This window comes from Aspergillus fijiensis, assembly GCF_003184825.1.
Source record: "Aspergillus fijiensis CBS 313.89 unplaced genomic scaffold BO72scaffold_24, whole genome shotgun sequence".
Lineage (NCBI taxonomy): Eukaryota > Fungi > Ascomycota > Eurotiomycetes > Eurotiales > Aspergillaceae > Aspergillus > Aspergillus fijiensis.
Window position 1 is genome coordinate 42,910 of NW_024469000.1, and position 22,474 is coordinate 65,383.

Genomic DNA, 22,474 nt, shown 5'->3' on the forward strand with positions numbered 1-22,474 from the left:
GGAGAAACTACGGTGGATCTTTTTCTTCATGGACCATAAGCAACAGCTGGAACCTGCGGCGGGCTTTATTGGTTTCAAATCCAATCCAGCCATGCTAGAATGCATGCCCGCCCGCTATGCTGTTATCTTGTCGACCAGTAGAATCATCGTCACGCTGCCCTTAGTCACAGGCACAGCTTGAGATGGCGCCTTCCGAGTTACGATTTTGACACCGTACTGCGAGAATAGCCATCCACCTCATCACCCTGAAGCTCTGCTGCCTGCTTTTCCAATTTTTCCTTTGATAAAAACGCGCACTGGGTCAAAAACAGGAGTGCTTCCGCATATTCCGAGCGAATTAATGCCCGACGGTTGACCATTTATCCACCCCTGCGCGGAACTGTGGATCCGTGACAAGATATGATCGTCTACTTTAAAAGGCTTGGAAGGTCACAGATAATGCTTGGTAAGGAGCCTTTTTTCACTGCAAATGAAAACTGGCATTGCGCCTTGAGGTTTATACGCCTCGAGTTTTATGATGGCAGGCTGAGTTTAGCCTGCTTTGGCCTTATCAGAGTTTGATCCCCTCATACGAACAGCCGGCTAAGAAGTCCGATCCACACTGTCCTGCGAACCCAGACCGTGGTCCCCTTCCGACTATCTCGCAAAGGTGCAACGCAATGGCTTGAGTTGGGAGCATCTTCAGAATAGCAACCGTGCAGATCATCAGCACGGGAAATCCAGCCGATCACGGCCGCCGCCCAGTCCAGCCAAGAGGCCTCCGCCTATCGTATACACGTTAGATGCTGGTCGCTGATTGAGTCACTCTCCGCTTGGCAACACTCTCACGGAATGTCGCCGTCGCGAGTCATAAACAGGGTCGGCTTGATTGGCCCGGTCGTGCTTAGCACGCCATCCCTAAAGGCATCGGAGGAAGATCGGAGCCCTTTCTGCCTTGGAGTCTAGCGCGCCAACGGCCGAATAAGAGGACGAAAACGAGGCGGCCACGCCCTTCGAGGCTTTGCGCCTTTTGATATATGAACTGTTATCTCTCCAGGTCAGCGAGTGTTTCGAGTCATGAGTCGAGCGGTGAGATTCATGGCCAGGGGGATGTGTTGACCATGACCAAACCAGTTGGTGGCCGAAGGCTTTCCGAGGGCGAAGTCGGACCTTGAACAGGTACTTAACCTCAACAGACACTACCCCACCCCACGCGCGCTCTCAAGGAACGCTTCCCAAAAGCATTTCTTCCCCTCACCACCTCAGAACATCCGTGACACCTCACTGACCTCATATATCTTTGGACAAGACGAATAGGACAAGGAAGAAAGGTGTCTTACGATGGACAGATGTCTCTCTCCAGGTTTTGCCTTGGCGGCTGGAGCCGATCAGAATGGAACCATACCCCAATGAGGAAGCCTTCGATCGTCGTCAACAACGCCCAGTCCCTGTACAGCAATGATCCGATCAGAACTCATCAGACGAGCAATGTTTCTCCGACTCCATCCCCATATCTTAAGGGAAAAGCTAAGCTGGGGATTTGCCGACGCCTCGGCTCCCCCGTCGGCTCCCCCATAGACGATAACTTTGTTCCACTCGCCGGCCCCTTCGAGAACATCGCCTAATCTACGCGGAATGGGTTCAATGGCATTGCGAACTCTCCGATTACGGCTTGTACGGCTTGAGGGCAAGGAAGAGGCAGAGGAGGCAGCAGAAATAAGCACAGCTCTGGGCTGAGACAAGCATTGCTTGTTACAGAGACACTGGGGATATCTCGGAAGGGCGATTGCATTGCTCCTGTCGAATGACTTGATTTGATTTGTGATGCACCGATGATAGGTCACAAGCTATTGACTCATTTGCTCGCACACCACACGCGGGGAAGCCCGACGTTGCAATCGTGCTGAGTGCTGATCCTCGCATGGACAGGCGGGGGAACAAGATTTCCAACGCACGAAAGGTGGCCAGTGGCCACAGTCAGCGCGCGCGCCCTCTGCGCCCTTTGAGAAACGCGGCGGAGTTTCCTTCCAACTCCGTTTGAGTCACGAATAAGACACGCCATGCTTATCTGCTAGCCTACAGCTAAAAGTGTTTATGTTACCTAACATGTTCCGCTTGCGGTGGTCCAACCGACGGCACGAAAGATTGGATCACTTTTCTGTACGAAACGAATTCCCGGGTCCTGATTAGGCCGGCTAGCTAGCTGGCTGGCCATGCAGTCCGTCAGTCAGTTCATCGGACACTATGATTCTCTGCAAATTTGAAAGGCCAGCCAGGGGTGGTGGCGCATAACCATGAAAAATCGGATGATATGCAAGACAAAGCTCAAACAGGCAATGATCTCGAGTGGGTGAGGGAAGGACTGGAAGCGAGGGGTGGGAAAAAAACTGCGAGAGGAACTGTTTTTCGCCACGAGGGAAAAGTGGAAATTTGGTTCGAGGGAGGAAAGAAAAAAACATTCCGCACTCACCGGCAGGGCCCGACCTTCTTGGCGTTCCAAACTGCAGCCGGGTTTTGCTCCCCTTACAAGCCAATCAACGTCTTTCCCACTTGTCTCAGGTCATGCTTGGTGCTGCTTGTCATATCAACATTTTGCTTTCAGCCTGGGGTTACATCGGCATCTCCCCTGCTCGGCCGTCGCCATTTGCCTTCCTTTCCACCCTCCGATGGGGTCTCTCCTCTATCTATCTAGCGGCCATTGGTTCGGGGACAAGATGGGTCCGCTTCGGTTACTGTTCCTATATCGTCGACCGTCGAGGGAGATATAAGGTGAGGGCCATTTCCCTCCTCAACGCTGGTCTTTCTGTCTTCTTTCCTGTGGAAATCTGCCCTACTGCGACCGTTCCTGTCGGACCAATTCCCTTGCCTGGTCTCTGCCACCATGTCTTCCGGAGATCGCGAGGCTGATATTGCTCAGTATGTGCTCCTTTTCTTTCTTATTCTTGTCTTGTGTCTCTGTGCGCCTGCCATGTAGCGCAGCGCCTGCTGAGTCATCAAGCATTGCCCTACCGTCTCGAGACTAACATGTCATGCTCCAGGCCGTTCCAACAGGGCCATGGCACTATCACCGAGGTCACCTCGAACGAGAAGGCCTACATGACGGAGAAGGCTCTCGACGCTACTCCTGATGGTGAGGAACCCAACCAGGAAGAGGTCCGAACCCTCCGTCATGTCGCCGAACATCTGCCCGTCTCTGCTTGGCTCGTCGCTGTTGTCGAGCTTTGCGAGCGTTTCACCTACTACGGAATGTCCGGCATGTTCCAAAACTACATCCAACGCCCTCTCGATGGCAGTCAGGGTCGTGGTGCCCTTGGCATGGGCCAACGTGGTGCCACTGGTCTGACCACTTTCTTCCAGTTCTGGTGTTATGGTTAGTCATTCTGGCTCGGTCCGTCCTCATTCCTCTTACTGACCTCGGTCCGTAGTAACTCCCATCCTTGGTGCTATTGTTGCCGATCAATATTTGGGCAAGTACAAGACGATCGTGGTTTTCTGTATCATCTACCTGGTCGGTCTCCTTATCTTGGTTTGCACGTCTATCCCCACTGCTCTCTCCCATGGAGCGGGTGTTGGTGGCTTCATTGTTTCCATCTTGATCATTGGTCTGGGCACCGGCGGTATCAAGAGTAACGTCGCTCCTCTGATTGCCGACCAATACAAGCGGAAGAAGATGGCGATCAAGACGACCCCCAAGGGTGAGCGGGTCATCATCGATCCCGCCTTGACCATCCAGCGCATTTACATGATCTTCTACGCCTGCATCAACATTGGCTCCCTGTCCCTGATCGCCACGCCTTACATGGAGAAGTACATCGGCTTCTGGTCTGGCTACCTGCTCTGCTTGTGCATGTTTGCCGTCGGTACTGGTGTCCTTATCTTCGGCCGCAAGTTCTACGTGGTCCGTCCTCCTCAAGGTTCCATCATCACGGATGCTTTCAAGGCTCTGGGAATCATGATCGTCAACCGCAACATGGACGCAGCCAAGCCTAGCTGGCAAGCCACCAATGGAGGCAACCGACCCGATCTGCCCTGGGATGATCACTTCATTGATGAGCTCAAGCGCGCCCTGGTCGCATGCCGTGTGTTCGCTTTCTACCCCGTCTACTGGGTTGTCTACGGCCAGTTCTCCAGCAACTTCGTCACCCAGGCCGGTGAGATGGAGAGCCACGGTATCCCCAACGACTTGATGCAGAACTTCGATCCCATCTCTGTCATTGTCTTCATCCCGGTCTTGGAGACTCTTGTTTACCCCCTGCTCCGCCGCATGCGCATCCAGTTCCGCCCCATCACCCGTATCTCCGTTGGATTCGTCATCGCCTCCCTTGCTATGATGTACGCGGCCATTGTCCAGCACTTGATCTACTCTGCCGGACCTTGCTATGGCAAGCCCCTCTGTGATGCCTCCATCGTTGATGGTGCGGCCACTGGCAACCACGTCCACATCGCGATCCAGACGCCTGCCTACGTCTTCATCGGTGTTTCTGAGATTTTCGCCTCGGTGTCCGGTCTGGAGTACGCCTACACCAAGGCGCCTCCGTCCATGAAGTCGTTCGTGCAGTCCATGTACCTGCTCACCAACGCGTTCGGTTCCGCTATTGCCGAGGCTCTGACGCCCGCTGCGTTCGACCCCGCCATCATGTGGATGTTTGTCGGTCTGGCCTGTGCCTCCTTCATTGCCGGTATCATCTTCTGGATGGTTTACCACCACCTGAACGACCAGGAGGACGAGATGAACGCCCTGGACGCGGAAGATCCCGAGGTTCCTGCCCCCATCGAGCAGGAGCAGAAGAAGGATGAGCACAACTAGATTCCTGATCGGAATCCCCTCCCCCCCCCCATTCTAATGTATCATAATTCTTTTGTGTTTAGCTTTGCGATGTTCGTGGATGGCGTTTTGATCTTTTTTTGAAACGTGATATACTTGATCATCTCGCGCAGGCTCGCGTCCCAGCCCTTTGATGAGCAGATGCAGTATGACGACCCCATGTGTGTATATATGCAGGGTGTACGGATTGACGTTTTTTTTTTTCATTATTATTTACTACACTATATAGTATAGATTCTAGTTAGCATATACAGGATTCTTATTTCACTTACTCAAACATTTTGTGCCAGTATCGCCTCAACCTCAACCGCGTCAGTGTGAGACCACATGACCCATTCAGTGAAGAGGCCGCTCTATCCGGATGGGGCCCTCTTTTTTTTTTCTTTTGTTCCTTCCATTCCGGCCCCGTCCCTGCAGTAGTTTGTCTTAGCATCTCTTGGCATTTTGGGCCCGGGGGCCTTTCCCAGCTTATCCGCTTCCGGAACAGTGCCTGACTGGCTCCGCGGACCCAACACGGCGCCACCTGATGGAAGCAGTGCAGTTGGACTTGGACAAATGTAAGTGCAGTGGGGCCCATGTCTTATCATGAGATGAGGGCTTGGCGGTGGGATTGCGGTTGTGGTTGCATAATAAGCATTGCTCATGGTTAGGTAATGGTTTTCTTTTTTGCTTTTTGCAAGTTGCAATTTGGGTGCCCCAGCGCTGGAGTACTAGGAGTGTTGTGTTGTTTGGCTGGTGCGGCTCTTGCTTTTGCGCTTGCTCTTGCTCTTGCTCTTGCTCTTGCTCTTGCTCTTACTCTTGGCTGTTGTACTCAGTAGGTTGACTCGGACCACCATGGAGGGATTTTTTTTTATGTAAGTATCGTTTTATTGAAATCATTGGATGTTCTTGATAGTTGAGATCGATGATGCATACATATACTTAAGTGGTGTTTGTAGTCCAAGATGATGGTGAGGATTTCATTCCCAATGCTGGAAGATATTGGGTTGGATGGTAGCGGTACGGATTAGAATTTCGGGAATTTCCGGGTCGAGGTTTTGGTACCTTACGGACGAAGTACGGAGTATATTTTCTTTTTTTGCTCTTTCCGCTGGAGGGCGGAAATTCTGCGGACTGGGATGGTAGACTAGACTACACAGTAAGCTAGTATTCCCTCCGGGAGTGGGAGGAAGTGCTGGAAGTACTAGTCTACTGGAAGGCTGGGCGTTCGAGATAGGTTCCATGGGATTGTTTGTTCTTTTCTTTCTTTCTTTCTTTCTTTCTTTTTTTTTTCTTCTGGTTCTGTTGGTTGTGGGGGGGGGGGGGGTTTCTAAAAAGCTGTGGTTCTGGGCCTGGGTTTGGATTGTATTGCATCGGATTGATTTGCATTGGTCGGGACTTCTCTCTTGTGGATTACCTGTTGTTAACACCACGAGGATGTTGATGTCCACCACACACACACACCCTGTGGATGTGGATGTGGATGTGGTTATGGTTGTGGGTGCTTCGGTATCGTACCTGGGATTTGTGGGTTCGTAGAACGGGACTCGTGCAAGTGATGTATGAGTCAAGTGTCCACGGTGCTGGTCATGCTTGCTGTTTGGGTCTATTCCATGCCTCAGAGATGCCGTGCATTTGTACTGGACTGTTGTAGATGCTGTATCTGGTGGTAGGTCAGTGACTTCGGACTTGTGCCGCTGTGCTCGGTCTGGAGAGGTCCGTTCCTGGACGGTGACTCTTTACCTCCACCCTCTCCTACTGGGGTTGGTGATACTTCTGGTGGATTTTCTGGCTGGTCCTTGGCTGGCCTGTCCAGATTTTACGGGTGTTGATGGATTCGTCTCGCAGGCACGGATGTAATTTTGGTGGGGGAGTCCAACTGTCCATTCTGAGGTCTTGGGTAAAGCTGGTTGATAACCCGCTGATCCGTGGGGCTGTGGAAGAGGCTGTTCGAAGTTTTTGAGTGCAGAGAATATACATACTTCTTGGGACTATTGTATTGTATGGCTGTGTGTAGTGTATAGTGCTTACGACGTCTAGGTCTTTGCAACGGACATCGGGATCTAGGGGCATATTCGCTCTATTCCTGGTCCTTGGCCATGCGATTTCGGTTGGGAGATAGTTGACTGTTCGATGTAGGCTTGCAGAGATGCTTGCTTGGAAAGCGGCTTGCTCGCAGAGGTACTAGGTCTAGTACTTGAAGAGAGACGGCATCTGCAGCACGCTGGCCTGAAGCAGTCACCTGCAATCTGCAATCTAGGTCCCTGAGAGTTGGACTACGATTTCCATCATTGGATATAGGGTTCATACGATGATCAGAGCCGATTTTTATGATTGTGGGGCGCTTAAGCTTTACGGTTGTGCTCTATGAGGTGTTCGGTTGCGCGGGCTGTGACTGTATAGACGGTAGCCATGGGTCATATGTCAAGTATAAGTAGCTTCTTGAATATCACAAATTATATTGAAATTCCCCCCAAACGCTTATTCGCAGATTCACCTGCTTGAAAAGTGGTTTGCTTGTTCAGGAATTTTTGGAGATACTTACTCCATGGGATACCTGAAAAAAAAACTATACAGTCAGTCGCTTTACATGGATACTCTAAGAATGACACGTTGAGTGTTGTCTGTAAGTTACTCCTCCAGTTAGTCTCCAGGCAAAGACCGAAGGGATTCGCTGAAAGAATGCCTATGCCATTTATAACTTGCTTGCTCGGGTACTTCTGACAGCGGTCACGATTTTGTTAGTCGTGAGGTTATAGGTGAATGGGTGTGTGAATCTCGGTATGAAAGAAGGGAAGCCCAAAGCAGTTTCGAGCACTGCAGGGTCTATCCCATAGCGATGCTATGATTTAGCAGGTGAGCAGATCGAATCTGCAATCCCTGTGGCATGAAGACCAGAGCTTCGGGCCCTCATTTCCCGTCGTGCATCCTGGTGGATCCTTGCATGCAGATATGTCGATTCGAGATGCAGGGTGGCCATGCTTGCAGATTCTGTGTTGCACTCCTTTTCACGTGTAGTGATTTACGCTTTGGATGGCATACTGGGTACTAGGCCCTCTGATGGACGGTTGCTGGAATCAGATGGTGGTGTGGACGGTGCTGTTGGAGTAGCTTAGTGGTATTCCCTAGGCTCTGTTGTCACGAGCGAGAGATCTCGGTTCAGATTGTGATTGGGCCTACAAGCATATCTCTAGCCGTGGATTTGTTCTCCGCCGGTTGCTATACCTGATGAGCAGAAAGGGAACTTGTTACTGAGCCGGAAGTTACAGTTGGCCGATCGTGATCCACGAGATACTTGCCAATGTCGATGTGTCTTCTATGAATGCATACAGCTGGCAAGAGAATGTTGTATAGTACTCAGTATAAACAGCGAGTTAGTAGTATGAACAAGCGAAAGTCTTCCAGCCACAACGACTGCTGAGCCACCTAGAAGTCACCAGGGAATGTGGCGTGTCCAGTTGTCAGAGGTGTACAGTACAACGGGGCAGTGCCCCTCCACTCCACCACACGCAGCGAACTCGTTCTCCAACCTACGAGATTGGCTGCACGTTGGGAATTGGTTGCTAATTATAGGTGACCATCTCTGATGTGCGGACAAACCAGGCCAGTGGCCACAGGGTCTCCGGGGATTGTGGAGCTGCCTGCCTGGTGGAAAGGTACTGATGGTGGCGGAGATAACGCAAGAAAGTGTCTCTGAGGCGAGCCTGACTCGCATCTCGTTCTAACGCGACACAATACTGCATTGTGGGATGATGGGTGAAACTTGACGGGATGGTTCACTTCATATTTCGAGACACCTGTTGGTTGTGGGGAATTGTGTCCGCAGAGAAGCGGTCTGCGAGGGTTTTGGTTATGGTCTTTTGAGGAACTTACGGAGTAGTTAATCAATTGACACGGTAGTTTCCAATTGACTGTTCGGGCCAGCCAAGAGTGGGGAGGACCGTTCAAGCTCTTCTAGCATAATCGAGTTGGTGTCCTGTCAATGACGTGCAGAATGGTCCTGCCCCTCCTCTGCTGGACGGGGAATATGCTTTTGAGTATACTGTGTGTGGTACGTAGTGGGTATAGAGTCCGCGCAGTGCTGGACTGCTAAAACATTTCACTCAAGCATTGGGGCTGTTTGTAGTAGTAATTTGTTCCAGGGCTCAATTGGTCGCGAGGGCTTGGAGAGAGCGCCGTCATCTTCCACTTTGGCGCCCGCAAATTGAGTGCAGCACATACACATCTGGATTGGAGCTGCACAGGTCAACAAACTACAATCTCTATCTGCATATGACCAGAGAAATTTATGGTATAGAGACTATTGCTTGCCTGCCTACCGATCAGTAGTCCATAGATCCGATCTGTCGACCTCACCGGTTGTTGCACTTCGAACCCGCCGTTTAGCCCCATCGCAGCTCAGTCCTTCCCTTGTTTCACCAGTCCTCAACTTAGATTATTGTTTTGATTGCCCTCCTGCTTCATGGGAAGGGAAAAGGGGACTCGAGGATCGTCCACTGGTCTGTGCAGTAGCTTGGAAGCCCCCCCTACTAATTATACATTGGGCGAAAAATTGCAGTGGGCGCAGATTTCACCCCCTGACTTACCTGTGAGTCTGTGACCGACCTAGAGAAAAAGAAGAGGAGACTGCTGTTTTGAAACAAACCCTTTCTTTCTGCTAACTAACTTAACCACCTTACTCTTCAGTCATTCCTTTAACTGATCTTCTTTTCTTTACCTTCATTTTCTGGTTGAATTTGTGCGTGTTGTTGTTTTTGTCGAGATTGCCGTCTGCGGGCCAGAGCCATCCAGCCCGTCGTCCATCCAAGCCCTCTGAGCCCTCCAAGCCATCCAATCCTTAACCAAACCAACCATCAGTCATTCCTTCAAACCGCCTCCGCGCCCGTGGCTCAGCAGCCGCCGCCAGTGTGTGTCTCACCCGTCACTCTTTCTTTTTGCCCTTCAATTCTTACCTCAACTCAAAAACTACTGCCTATTCTTTTTCCAACGTTCATTTCATCCACGACCTCTCTTCCTCATTTCACCCCACCTTCGTCCTTCCTACACGCCCTCCTTCGTCTCGTCCCCTCCTCCCTGTCGGAACGAACTCACCTCATCCTATCTACCGTCGATCGCGCTATTAACCCCCCCCCCCCCCCCGTCGTCGTTTCCCGTACGACCCGAGCTCCGATCGCTTTGCGAATTGGTCCCTTCGAGCCTGCGACTTGACTCTTCCGCAAGATAACTCCCAGTGACGCTATCACTACGAAACTTCCATCTCAAATATACATAGCCTCGAAATAATATCACAATGAGTGTATGTCTCCGTTTAAAGCATGGTCACGACCTTCCGCGACCGCCGCTGCTACCCCTCCCCTGACTCCTGAGCTCATGCGCACCTCGACCTTCATTGCTGACCTGTGAACAACAAAGTACGGAGGTAATCAGGGTGGCTACGGCCAGTACAACCCTTATGGCGAGCAGGGCTACAACCAGAACCCCTATGACCAGGCCAATGCCGTCGAGCAGGGCCAGGGTAACGGCACCTACGGTAAGCGCGCCGCAGCTCGGACCCGTCATGCGAAACAGCCAGTCTTCTAACGCAAGCTCTCCGCACCACCAGAAATGAATGCGATCGCGGAACAGCCGGCCGACGCCACCACGCTGTTGAACAAGTGCAGGGAGATCAACGATGGTATCGCGGACCTGAAGGCCAAGCGCGAGGGCCAGCTGGCCGCCGCCCAGAATGCCATGCTCGACTCCAGCACTGGAAAGGAGGACCAGGTCGCCCGCCAGACTCTGGATTACATTGAGGACGAGATCAACAACGGCTTCCGCTACCTCCGTGATCTGTTGAAGAAGATCAAGCAGACCCCGGGCTCCGGAGACAACCGCGTCCAGACGCAGGTCGACGTCACCAGCCGCAACCTCCGTCGCGAGATCGAACAGTACCAGCGATGCCAGTCCGACTTCCAGAAGCGCTTGAGAGAGCAGGTTCGCAGACGTTACGAGATCGCGAACCCCGAGGCGACTCCCGAAGAGATCGAGCAGGGTGTCGACAGTGTGCTGCTGGGCCAGGAGCAGAGCTTCCAGGTATGGTGGCCCTTGTCCGCGATTGCCCCGGATGACTCGCTAATCAGTGCTCTAGGTTACTGGTAGCCGTACTAGACAGGCCAACGACGCCAGACAGGCGGCCTTGGAGCGTTCGGCCGCTATTCGCAAGATTGAGCAGGATATGATCGAGCTGGGCCGATTGTACCAGGAGGTCGCAGAGCTGGTTCACATGCAGGAGCCTGCTGTGGAGCAGATCAGCCAAGACGCCGAGAACGTTGCTGGAAACGTCGCCAATGCCAACACTCAGATCACGGAAGCCATTGCCAGCGCTCGCCGGGCAAGAAAGTGGAAGTGGTACGCCCTGTTGGTCGTCAGTAAGTAGCTTTCCATCACCGAAATCATTGCTCTAGACGCAGCTGACATGTCTCCAGTCCTCATCATCGCCATCGTCGTTGGTGTAGCCGTTGGTGTCACCGAAGCCAACAAGAAATGAGGGCGGCTTCGTTCCAAGTTAACATCCGATGGCCGTGTTCGAACCAGCCGACTTGGGTCGGATCGATGCGGTTATTCACGTCGATCCTTAAATCCCTATGACCGATCCCGTTGTCACACTTTTTACGCCAGGCTGTAACGAATCCATTGATCGCGCCCCTTGTCCCAGTCCAGGTTTGTGCTTTTGCGCCGACGTCGGACAACTGGACAACCACGGGGCCGATTGCTATTTCCAGTTTTGAGTCTTTTTTTTTTACTTCTTCTTTTCTGTTGGAATACCACCCTGTTCTTCTTTTTCTTCGCTGCTTCTGATTCTCTGGTTGAAAAAGCACGCCCGTCACTGCGCTCTGCGGTCCCCTATGCTCCGTTCAGCCCCTCCGCTTCTTCCCTCTCGTGCCCTGCGTCTTCGCTTCCATGTTGTGTGGCCTGTATGGCTGGTATGAACTATCTGTCTTTGAAGGGGAGGGGCGTTATGCGGCCTTTGATGATGAAACTCGACCCTTGTCGCTCCCCTGTCGGGGGGTGCTAGGGGATCCGCGCAGGATGGCTAATCGCAGTGTATATAATAGAGTTGTTGTTCTTGTGTGTGTTGTGTGTTGTGTGTGCCTTTGGTTCGTTGGGCGCTAGAAACCACCACCGCCACTACCACCATCACTGTCCCAATCCTTTTTACGTAATAATCGACTATCCTAATAATAATGATGCTTCCCTTTGTTGGTTTATTTGGCTGTTGTAAGTAGATTCGTTGACTGATCAACTGTTCCATGCATGTATGTCTAGCATGCGAGAGTATGTGCATACTGGAAATTATGTTATTGCGAAACCCCCACCCGCCAACCCTACCTACCTCCGAATTGAACCGTCCCAATGATGTATATTCATAAACAATGCTGCTGATAGGAAAGTTACTGCGCCGCCGCCCTCTCCCGCTCCCGCCCCTCCTCCTCCGGCGTCTTCGTCCGCAACTGCAGCGCATGGATCCCGCCCTCCCGGCTCATCTCCTCCTTTAACAAGCTGTAGACCATCCGGTGTCGCGCGGGTTGGGGTTTCGAGGCGAAGGACGAGGAGGTGATTGTTACGCTGGTGTCAGAGTTTCGAGTTAGTCTGGGCTTATTTTCTCCGGGGTTGGGGCTTTGGGATTGGGGTTTGGGATCTGGCAATGTTCGATGTTCGATGTTCGATGTTCGATGTTCGATGTTCGATGTTCGATGTTCGATGGCCTGGGCTGGGCTGGGCTGGGGCCGAGGCTCACTGAAAATGGGTTTCCTTGGAGGTGGAGTCACGCATGGGCGCGTGGTGGGCGTGTTTGTGCGAGTCGTTGCGGATCAAGAGGGTGGTGGGCGTGAAGGCTGTTGTTAGCTGTTCGTGGGATATAACGTTAGTGTGGGTGGGTGGGTTGGATTGGGTTCCGGGGGATTGGGGATTGGATTCTGGTGGGCTGATTTGAGGTTGGAGGTTTTGAGGTGCCAGGCACGGTTGGCTCGGGGGAAGGGCGGCTCACCTTTTCGCGGATGAGGTCTTCAACTGGCGTGTTGGAGGTCATTTTGGCGGTGGCGGTGGCGGTGGTTGAGAAGAACTGGCGGCTGCAGCTGGTAGGTCGGAGGAGGAGGCCTGGGAGGCGGGTGGTGCGGAGAAGCATTGATTTCTTGTTCTGTTGGATCGGAGGAGGTGAGGGCCGTGGGGGGTTGAGGTGGGAGATTCGGATTGCTTCAGGTACGGACGATTGATCGGGGTAGAGGCGGAATGGGCCGAGGGTTGTAGAGGTCTATGCAGTGGAACTGATGGAGGGTGTGGTTGTTGTGTCGAGCGGAGGGTTCAATTGGAGCGGGATGGAATTAATCGCATTGAACTGGTGCAGTGGATGGTACCGGGGGTCGCTGAGAATCCGATGGCGGTAATTGGCCGGGCCCGCGGCAGGCTGATGCGTTGCTACTTTGGGATTAGCGGGGTGCTGCAGTGCAGTGCCTCCGCGGACTTCAATATATTGTACACCTGCTGTACATCGTACCATGCCTATAACAAGTCAATGGCCAACCTGATCGCATCGCTTCATGTCTTCATGTCTGTTAGACTCTAAATTACAGGGCAATGGTTCCCACAGTCTAACGGTGGTCAAGACTGTTGTCTTTTTTTATCCTATTTTCGAGCATTCAAGAGCAGTCTGCCCTCAATAAGAAGTAGAAAGGTCCCGGGCTCGTAGGGGTCTCTATACGCAGGAGAATTGGATTGCAGTATCGTTGGTGTTCTTTATTGTGCCCCGGGCTACGGATTGGTTGGCTGTTAACTAACAGAGCACTTCGCTAACCTCGCTGACAGTCATACATCGAGGACACTCGCACCGCCAGTCTTCCGCAGCAAGCATTCCAGAATGAGTATGGCTGGTTCCCACCCGTCACTGATGTATTTCAGCGCTCCAATGCGAAGCATTCATTGGGCAGACATCTCAGGAAAAGGCCCAGTCTGGTGAGCGGTGGTAAATTTAGGAACCTACTTAAAGGTCAATCCTAATGGCAGCAAGCCTACGACAAAAGAACTATCGCAAGCCTAGCCATTTAAGCTGCCTGGCTGTACCAGATCTGTCGACATTCCTCAAGTTACTGCTACATACAGGCTAGGGTGGCTATTTGGTTATTTGACGAATGCCAGGCCAGGCTGGTGATGCGCCCAGTGACGCGCCAGTGATGCAGCGTCAGCCCGCCATTGAGCTGCAGATAGCCATCGGCCATGATCGCAAGGCCTTCAGTTGGATACACAAGATTGTGCTTGCAAGCATTCAGATTTACGCTGCTGTACAGAAAGTATCAAGATCAGGATGGTGCGACTAGGCTAGGCTAACGGGCTCAGGTGTGACGAAACACTTGCTTCTATGCAATCTCACTGACACGCTGACAGTGAGCCAAGGCTGTGGGTAGGTATTTGTCATACCACACCTACTTCATGCCGCAAGCTATGAAGTATAGCCCTATATAATATAAAGACTTATAAACGTGCGCAACAGGCAATCATCTATTCGACTTCACTATCCTGGTTGCGCTCCTGCTGCAGCAAGGCAGATGGCCTCTTCTACTGTTGGTGCGACCACCTCTCGAGATAAGATAGGATACCGACACTGTCTAGGTAGATGGCATTGCAAAGATGGTGATATCTCAAAGGCTTTGTTCAGATTTCTTGCTCTAGTATACACTTGTAAGATCACCCACCCACCGTAATGTATGTAATCCTGACGTGCTCCAAGCCTATCGTCTTCGAATACATCTATTTTCTCCCGGCAGGGAGAGAGAGAATACCCTCTCGAATACCCCATCATCATCCGCAAGTAAAGCATATCTTGGTTCATCTGCAGAATCCGAGAACATCCACCTTCCTGTAACACCCCTTCCCTCCTTCCATTCACCGCAACCCACTTCACCTGCCTGCAAGCCATGTCTTAAAAAGAGGGAAAAGGTAGAAAGGCAAAGAAACGGCTCGAACTCGAGCCACTGACCAAGAAGTGCAAGGGAAAGCGGCGTGATTCTGTGTTCAGGGATCTTAAGTGCACCTTGAAGTCGAGGTTATTCCCCCTGCCATTGCTAGACTCAAGCTCGTTCTAAATATAACCCAGCGAGGGGTAACTCTCTCCCCCGTATTTCCTCGTAGAAGGCTTCGGACGCTCCGCGACCTATACAAATCGAAGATCTAACTGTTTTATAGTTCCAGAGGGATACACGTGATCGCTTCCCCGGACGAAGCTCCAGACATGGGGAACCGCCGATAACCGGAGCAAAGGGTCTTATCGCAGCGCCGAGACCGCCGACTCTCCGCCAACCTCCGCGGGAGCTCTTCTGAAAATGACATCAGTTCGTGATTTCTGAGCATCTTTCACCCAGACTCCTGAACATGCACTGCATGCTTCTCCAAGCTTCATCATGCCAGGCCGCCCATTGATCTCAGTCCTGTCGCGGGGCTCAATTTTCTCTCCCTGTCTGGTCCGCCATGCTCGCGCTCGAGCTGGCCTGACACCTGCAAGTCGTCGATCGCTCGCCTCGCTGCCGAACCTGCCTCTCTTCCGCGCCCTCCAGAACCACGACCAATCCAACCTGGCGGTCGTCCACAGCGCATCGTCTCGCTCCTTCACGTACGGCAACCTGGTCGCAGATGTCCTACAGGCCAAGGAGCAACTCATACAATCTGGAGGAGGGCGTCATAGCAGGTTGTCGGGGGAGAGGGTTGCTTTCCTGGCGGAGAACAGCTACGACTACGTAGGTACTGTTCGGCTTGTCCTGTTTCCTCTCCGCATACTTGAGAACAGGTCCTTGAACTGACCGCGACGGCAGTGACGCTTCTCTCGATCCTCGCCAGCGACGCGATCGCCCTCCCCCTCTCCCCTGCTTTCCCGGTCGGCGAACTCAAGTACATCATGGACAATTCGCAGGCCAAGGTCCTGCTGGCCACGGAAAAGTACGCCAACAAAGCCCAGGACGTCCTGAAAGCCGGACTGGACCGGGAACCCATCCTTGACGTGAAGAAGAAGATCGAAGTGGGAGCCACGAGTCTGGGCCCCTCGTCGGTGACCCTGGAAGACGTTACAGGACAGCAACCCCGCGGTGGGATGATGCTGTACACCTCCGGGACCACGAACCGACCGGTACGGAAGCTATCTTTTCCTTTTCATCTTCATCCTCCAAGAAAGTAAGGGACGGTGCTGACACACCAGCGCAGAAAGGCGTCCTGATCCCGCAATCCGCGCTGACGGCGCAAGCGGCCTCGCTCCTCCAAGCATGGGAGTACACCGCGCAGGACCGGCTCCTCCACCTGCTCCCTCTGCACCACATCCACGGCACGGTCAACGCGATCGTGACGCCGGTCCTGGCCGGCTCGTCCATCGAGTTCATGTTCCCGTTCAACGCGGACGCAGTGTGGAAGCGGCTCGCCGCCCCGTTCCTTCCGGAGTCGGTGCCTGACCCACAGAAGAAGAAGAAGGAGATCATCACCTTCCTCACCGCCGTCCCGACCATCTACAACCGCCTACTCTCGTCCTTCCCCACCCTCGAACCGGAGGTTCAAACCGCGGCCCGCACGGCCATCCGCCCGGCGAACCTGCGGCTGAACATCTCAGGGTCCGCGGCGCTGCCGACGCCCACGAAGCAGGCGTGGCAGGCCCTCAGCGACGGCAACGTGCTGCTGGAGCGCTACGGGATGACGGAGGTGGGGATGGCGATCAGCTGCGGGCTGGCAGTCGGCGACCGCGTCGACGGCAGCGTCGGCTGGCCGCTGCCGTCCGTGGAGGCGCGGCTGGTCGACACGGACACGGACGAGGTCATCCGGCCGGGCCAGGAGATCGACCCGCGCACCGGCCGCGAGCGCGAGGGCGAGATCCAGCTCCGCGGGCCCACCATCTTCCAGGAGTACTGGGCCAACGCCGCCGCCACGCGCGAGTCCTTCGTGCCCGCCGAAGATACCCGGGGTGACTGGTTCAAGACGGGCGACGTCGCGACCCGCCGCCTCGTCGAGGGCGCCGGCTCCGGCGCCAGTGGCGACTGGGCCCGGGGCCCCATGTACTTCATCCAGGGCCGCCGCAGCGTCGACATCATCAAGACCGGCGGCGAGAAGGTCAGCGCCCTGGAGGTCGAGCGCGAGTTGCTTTCGCTGTACGTATACTACCCCTTTACCCAACCCTGATCTGAGTCTTCCCCCTCTCCCCACGCTAACCCCTCTTGCTGCGCGGCACAGCCCTCAAATTTCAGAAGCTGCGGTCGTGGGCCTCCCCTCCGACCAATGGGGCCAGAAGGTCGCAGCCGTGGTGGTGCTGAACCCGGAATTCGCGACCACGGGCGGCCGGAACGGTAAGCCCTGGGGCGCCATGGACATGCGGCGCGCCCTGAAGGATCGGCTGGCGAATTACAAGCTGCCGCAGGAGATGAAGGTCCTGAGTGGACCTATTCCGCGGAATGCCATGGGCAAGGGTATGTCCCCAGTTCTATCTTCTCTGTTCTCTTGTTTCTCTTCTTCTTCTTGAGGGCGGTGGCTAATTCTTTTGCAGTCAATAAGAAGACGCTCGTCAAGGAGGTGTTTGGTGCTTGAGTTGATGGGTTTGATTAGGTAGCTTTTGGGCTGTATATCTCCCTCAGAGCATACGTGGGGTTCACGGTTGAATATACTTGAATATGCAGGGAATATTACTGTACCGAGTTTCCGGGTGGTTGACTGTTATAGAATGTTGTCCAGCATGTGGATATCGCTTACGCAAATACACCTACAGAGTACTTCCAAAAGACAGTTGTACAGACGTCGCTAAAATAAGAGAGAGAGATGGTATACTATGTATCTTACATGGTGCACAATGGCATGAAACAATATACACCCAGAAGCCAGATTGTACACATACACACACACACACACACACACACACACACACATCCCGCTAAGCCATGGTAGGTCTATACGCCCCCAACATTGACTGCGCAGGCGAGCCACAGATGAACCGGGTCGCCTCCACGACGACCAGCATCCGGTCCATATCGACAAGCGTGACCTTGGCCTCCACCAGACTCATGACATCCACTTGGTCCGCGTCCGGCATGCTGGGGGGCACGAGAACCCGACACCGGACGCCGAAAGCGGAGAGGACGCCGTTCCAGCCCCTGCTTTGGAACGTGCTGGCCAGGTCCGCCTGATCATAGCGCTTGCTGATCTGACACTGGAAGGTCGCCGGCAGCGGGGACTCGGCGAAGTAGAACGCGCGGAAGAACAGCAGACACGCCCAGAACTGCATGGAGGCGCGCTCGCACTCGCGCAGCCGAAGGCGCAACGACAGGGACCGCGCGAGCCAGCGGTCTACGTCGGCCGCGGAGAAGGGGAGGACGGAGCGGCATTCCGTCTCGGATGCGGCGGCGGCGTCCAAACGACGGTTGTGGGCATGCTCGAACCGCAGCGCTGCCTCGATCTGGTAGTGGGCTACCAGGTCGCTGTAGCGACGGAGCGGGCTGGTGGACTTGACGTACGCGTCGAGGCCGAGCGAGACGTGCCGGATGGGGCGGGAGAGCGAGATGCCCGTGGGGGAGGCCAGGTTCAGCCATTCCTGGCCGCCGATTTGTTCCATGTTCTCCCGCGTAAGCTTGCGATACTCAGGGTGGTACTGGGTGCCGTCGTAGACGGCGGGGATGTTGCGCGACGACAACCAGGAGGCGGAAACACAGCATCCCAAGTTCATGAGGAGAGAGATCAGGTTGTCGGTCGTATCGTCGCGGACCGCCTGTAGGTCGATGTTGTGATGGCGGAGTCGGATCACCGGGTCGCCCAGGACATAGCGGCCTTCGGTAGCTTCCAGCTTTCGCGGCGGTAGAGCAACGGAGCCAACTGACATGGAAACGGAAACTCGGGGCGGGTAGTGGAATTCCAGCATTCCATTTTCACGACGACGTTCACGCCAGCCCGCCATCAACTGACGGAGAATGTGGAAGGTTTCCTCATCCTCAGGAGTAAGCGTCTCTGTGATTCCCTTACGACCAGCGATTCGCTCGGGAAATTCTCCTCCCACGGATAGGTTCTGAGTGCTATCGTTGGCTTCGGTGTCTGGCTTGAAGATGCGGCGTAGTCGGTCATGAGTTATGTATGTTACTTTCCGAATCGTACCGTTTGCAACCTTAGTGTCCAGAATGTCGCCCTGGAGATTCATCTTGGCGCTGAATGTGAGCGTGGGACGGTTCGGGCCCAAACTGAAGTGTTTCTGCGTCACGGAGTCGGGAATCATGGGATAACTACGCTCAGGGACGTAAAGACTCTCGGCTCGAGAGGCGGCCCGCTTGATGATGCTCGATTCGTGATCCAAGAATGCGGTGGGGTTGGCAACATGGATATGAATCCAGAAAGTGTCGTCTGATCCGGGGATGCGCTCGAGTGAGACACCGTCATCAATCTCCTTTGCACTAACGTCGTCTACACAGTAAACTTGCAGATCACCCCAATCAACCCGCAAATCCTTCATGGAATCTTCGAGTTGGCTCTTGTCCGCGAGCAATTGGGCTTCTCCGGCTACTCTAGCCCACAGATTATCGCTTTCGTGAGAGACCCCATGCCCGGGAAGAGCAAGATGATGGTCGAGAAGACGTGTATTCTCCCAAGGATGGAATACACCTAGCTCCTGCAAGAAGAGCGTGGCTGTCGCGGGGCCCAATTCCACCGCGCTGTACATGCCGGTGCTGCGCATGATATGCGACCCCGCGGACCGCATATGACCTCTTGTCATTCGCCGAGGAGGCAGGCACCAATGCTGCAAGTATTCTATGATGGCACGATCATCGTCGTTGAACTTCTCGGTGGGAACCTCACGGTATATCGCAGGGCTAGCGTTCTCTTTGGGCTCGACTCGTACAGCGCTTGGGCCCACGCATGCCACGGTGGTTGGGGATCGCACAGTCCGACTCTGCCGAATGAGACGCTGGGCCTTTAACAGAAACTGCTGTAGAGGATGGTTGCGGATATAGGGGGTGTCCTTGCCACGGGCTGAGTTGACAATATAATCTTGGTGCTCATGCACCCAAGTGCAAACGGTATTGATCACCCGGGCAACACGTCGAGGTCTGACTAGGTAATGGTTGACGAAAAGAGAGCTCCGGTCATAATCGATCAGGAACGAGTTCTCGTGGACGCACCGATGAATGAGGAAAAGCAACGTTGGATCCAACTGGTCCTCCTCGATTTCCAGAGCCTTGCAGGCCAGTTCCTCGAGGGTACATAACAAGTTTGATTCGTCGTCTGCCACCAAGTCGTGGAGGTTGTCCAGCCGTAGCGCGTTGTTGCGGTAGATTTCCCGCACGCCCAAGTCGAACTCTTGAATCTTCTTGATGAGATGAGCTCCTGCATGCCTGGGAACTCCGCCCTCGATGGTGGACTGAAATTCACTACTCATCGCAGCAAGATCTTCGGGGAAGTGAGGCAGAAGGGACGCCACCATTTCCCGCGGCACGAATCCCTTCACGACGTATTCAAGGTCCCTCTTGAAACCGATGCGCCATTTACCTCTATCCGTGTAAAATTGCTGCTGCTTGGCAATAGAGCGAACGTAGATTGCGTAAATAAGGATCCCATCAGACCTGTGCGGTTGGAGGGGGGACGTCAGCGAGGTTATTGCAGAAATGAAGAACTTTCGGAGCTCACTTACGCTGACATGGCCACAAGGTCACCTGGCTCCAGGTAGTGATTCAGACCCGCGCCTTCATCGTCTCTGTTGTGAAGCTCCGCATCATCGTCTGACTCTCGTAGGACATCAAATCCTGCATCCATAGCTTCACGGTTGTCGTTCAGCATGTTCCCTCTCCAGGCATCGGTCGCGAGCATCTTGTTCGCGGTTCCAGGTCCTCGGACAGGGTCCGCCCAATTATCCTGGCTGTCTTGCCATTTCTGCAGATAGTCTCGAACATTTCCGTACTTCTCAAATTCGAGTCGCAGCCGAAGATTTTCGAGTGAAAGTGCCGATTGCAGCAGGTCGTCGCCTTGAGTTGAAGTCGTCGGTTTGGACGGTTCATAGTCTTGAGGATGGTCTTGAGGGGAGAGACACTAGGCAACCCAGCGATTAACCACCGGAGTAAGCAAAGCATTCGGGTGGATTATTTTACCTTGGATCCTAGACTGAAATGTCGCCGTTGGATGATAAGATAGTCTTTAGTGGGATTGCTGACACTTAATCTCGGGGAGGCACGCGATGCTGCGATCCCGCAGGTCCGGACAAGCTTCAGGTTGGAGGCATAGCGATTCACACCAGCCACTCTCTGCGAGACTCTCGCCTTGGAGAGTAGCAAGGACATTCTGGAGCACCCATCATACATGCCCAACAATCGCAGAGCAGGTGTATCTGAGAGGCAGGAGGAGGGAAAGAGCGCACGGCGGCAAATCCCCGACACCGAAAAATCCACTGATAAGGCCGGCATTTGCCACTCACCGCTTGGGCGGTCAGACAGTTTGCCATCAATGATTAGTCATTTTATAGATGTTTCCAAGGTGCATATGTATACAGCACATCTGGACACTGCAAGGGCAGGATGAACCTCAAACAGGAAATTATTCATTGAGAGTCTTTACTCGAAAGCGAGCTCACTATTTTAGCTCGCTTACATATACTCACTACACTGCCAATCTCTGTGCCAAAATCCCTACAGCATGATCTGAGTGCCAGTCGAGGTCAATTGCATGCTATCCTCCTGCTTCGATAAAGTGAAGGGAAATACCTTGTCCAGCCTGTTGACTAGTGGATACGAAGACCGATGATACCACGATCCCAGTCACTAGCGACATTCTGGTCTCACCTACCTCACTCTCTGCGAAACATGAGTTGACTAACTTGATCAATGCCATAGATTGGCATCCCAAGGCGGTCTCGACACAAAGAATGCAACGAGCACATAACTTGCGCGCTACCATTAGAAGAGACCGGGCCCATGTTTGAGGACAAAACAGTCAAGCTGTATGCAGCATCACCTCGGACAGCCTCAGATGAGGACAATTGCGAGCGATCGAGTGGCCCTACCGCCACCGATGGCTGGTGGCTCGTTCTATCTGCTCCAGATACGTATCAACTCACCACCGGATTAGTGGCTGCAAATAGCATTGCCCAGTGCCTAGATCAGGCTCAGAAGCATTTCCCGCATCAATTGGCGTGACATAGCCACGGCGGTTTCAGAAGACTGGCTATACGGATGGGCCAACACCCACCGACAAGCCCAGCGCGTGCATATGGTGCAAGTGTAGCGAGCCAACCCTCTCACTGTGGGAATAAGGCTCGTGCAAAAGCGGGACCAGAGTATTTCATCTAGCGTTAGTCACGTTGACATACCACCAACAACGGCCAGTCCATTAGCCTCATCTACGCAGGGCCAGGGTCTGACCCCCATGCTTAATATAGAGATGCGGGACAGCAGCTCGAAATCCAGGGATCTGGCGACACAGATCTGCATACAGACGCTTCCGTGTGTCTGCATCTATAATAAGATCCGACAGACAGTTCTGATCCAGTATCGCTATCACAGGCAAATGGCTAGGGCCCATGCGTGCAAACAGACCAGGGAGCGCTTCACCAGGGCAAAGGTCTCCGTAACAAAGCTACCTTCCCGAGCGCCAGTCCTTGACAGACGGTTGTCTCAGGTCGAAATAAGCTCTGGTGGCTGTTGGCTAGGAGTGGCCGGCTGTCCCGGA

General features: G+C 53.6%; 5 protein-coding genes across 5 annotated transcripts; 3 read left to right on the forward strand and 2 right to left on the reverse strand.

Annotated features, from left to right (window-relative positions):
* The first annotated feature begins 2,766 nt into the window (after positions 1-2,766).
* Positions 2,767-4,803, forward strand: BO72DRAFT_110309 (peptide MFS transporter). Its single transcript, XM_040938946.1, has 3 exons — positions 2,767-2,895; positions 3,018-3,349; positions 3,405-4,803. The coding sequence occupies exons 1-3, from the start codon at positions 2,861-2,863 to the stop codon at positions 4,784-4,786; spliced, it is 1,749 nt and encodes a 582-aa protein (XP_040801083.1). The 5' UTR covers positions 2,767-2,860; the 3' UTR covers positions 4,787-4,803.
* Positions 4,804-9,971: 5,168 nt separating this feature from the next.
* Positions 9,972-10,984, forward strand: BO72DRAFT_448136 (syntaxin). The gene has a single exon (XM_040944718.1). The coding sequence runs from the start codon at positions 10,388-10,390 to the stop codon at positions 10,919-10,921; it is 534 nt and encodes a 177-aa protein (XP_040801084.1). The 5' UTR covers positions 9,972-10,387; the 3' UTR covers positions 10,922-10,984.
* A 1,244-nt stretch (positions 10,985-12,228) lies between these two features.
* On the reverse strand, positions 12,229-12,848 carry BO72DRAFT_342462 (BolA family protein; the record flags this gene model as incomplete). Its single annotated transcript, XM_040940628.1, has 3 exons — positions 12,229-12,388; positions 12,561-12,667; positions 12,810-12,848. Coding segments are annotated over 3 exons (306 nt in total), but the record flags the coding sequence as incomplete, so codon positions are not given.
* A 2,291-nt stretch (positions 12,849-15,139) lies between these two features.
* Positions 15,140-17,555, forward strand: BO72DRAFT_477515 (acyl-CoA synthetase). The gene is made up of 5 exons (XM_040947450.1): positions 15,140-15,550; positions 15,622-15,932; positions 16,007-16,935; positions 17,018-17,250; positions 17,328-17,555. Exons 1-5 carry the CDS (start codon positions 15,214-15,216, stop codon positions 17,366-17,368), a joined length of 1,851 nt encoding a protein of 616 aa, XP_040801086.1. The 5' UTR covers positions 15,140-15,213; the 3' UTR covers positions 17,369-17,555.
* Positions 17,556-17,573: 18 nt separating this feature from the next.
* Positions 17,574-21,160, reverse strand: BO72DRAFT_486157 (exoribonuclease II). Its single transcript, XM_040947932.1, has 3 exons — positions 20,902-21,160; positions 20,448-20,842; positions 17,574-20,379 (listed from the first exon to the last, which is right to left on the reverse strand). Exons 1-3 carry the CDS (start codon positions 21,109-21,111, stop codon positions 17,709-17,711), a joined length of 3,276 nt encoding a protein of 1,091 aa, XP_040801087.1. The 5' UTR covers positions 21,112-21,160; the 3' UTR covers positions 17,574-17,708.
* Between the last annotated feature and the right edge of the window lie 1,314 nt (positions 21,161-22,474).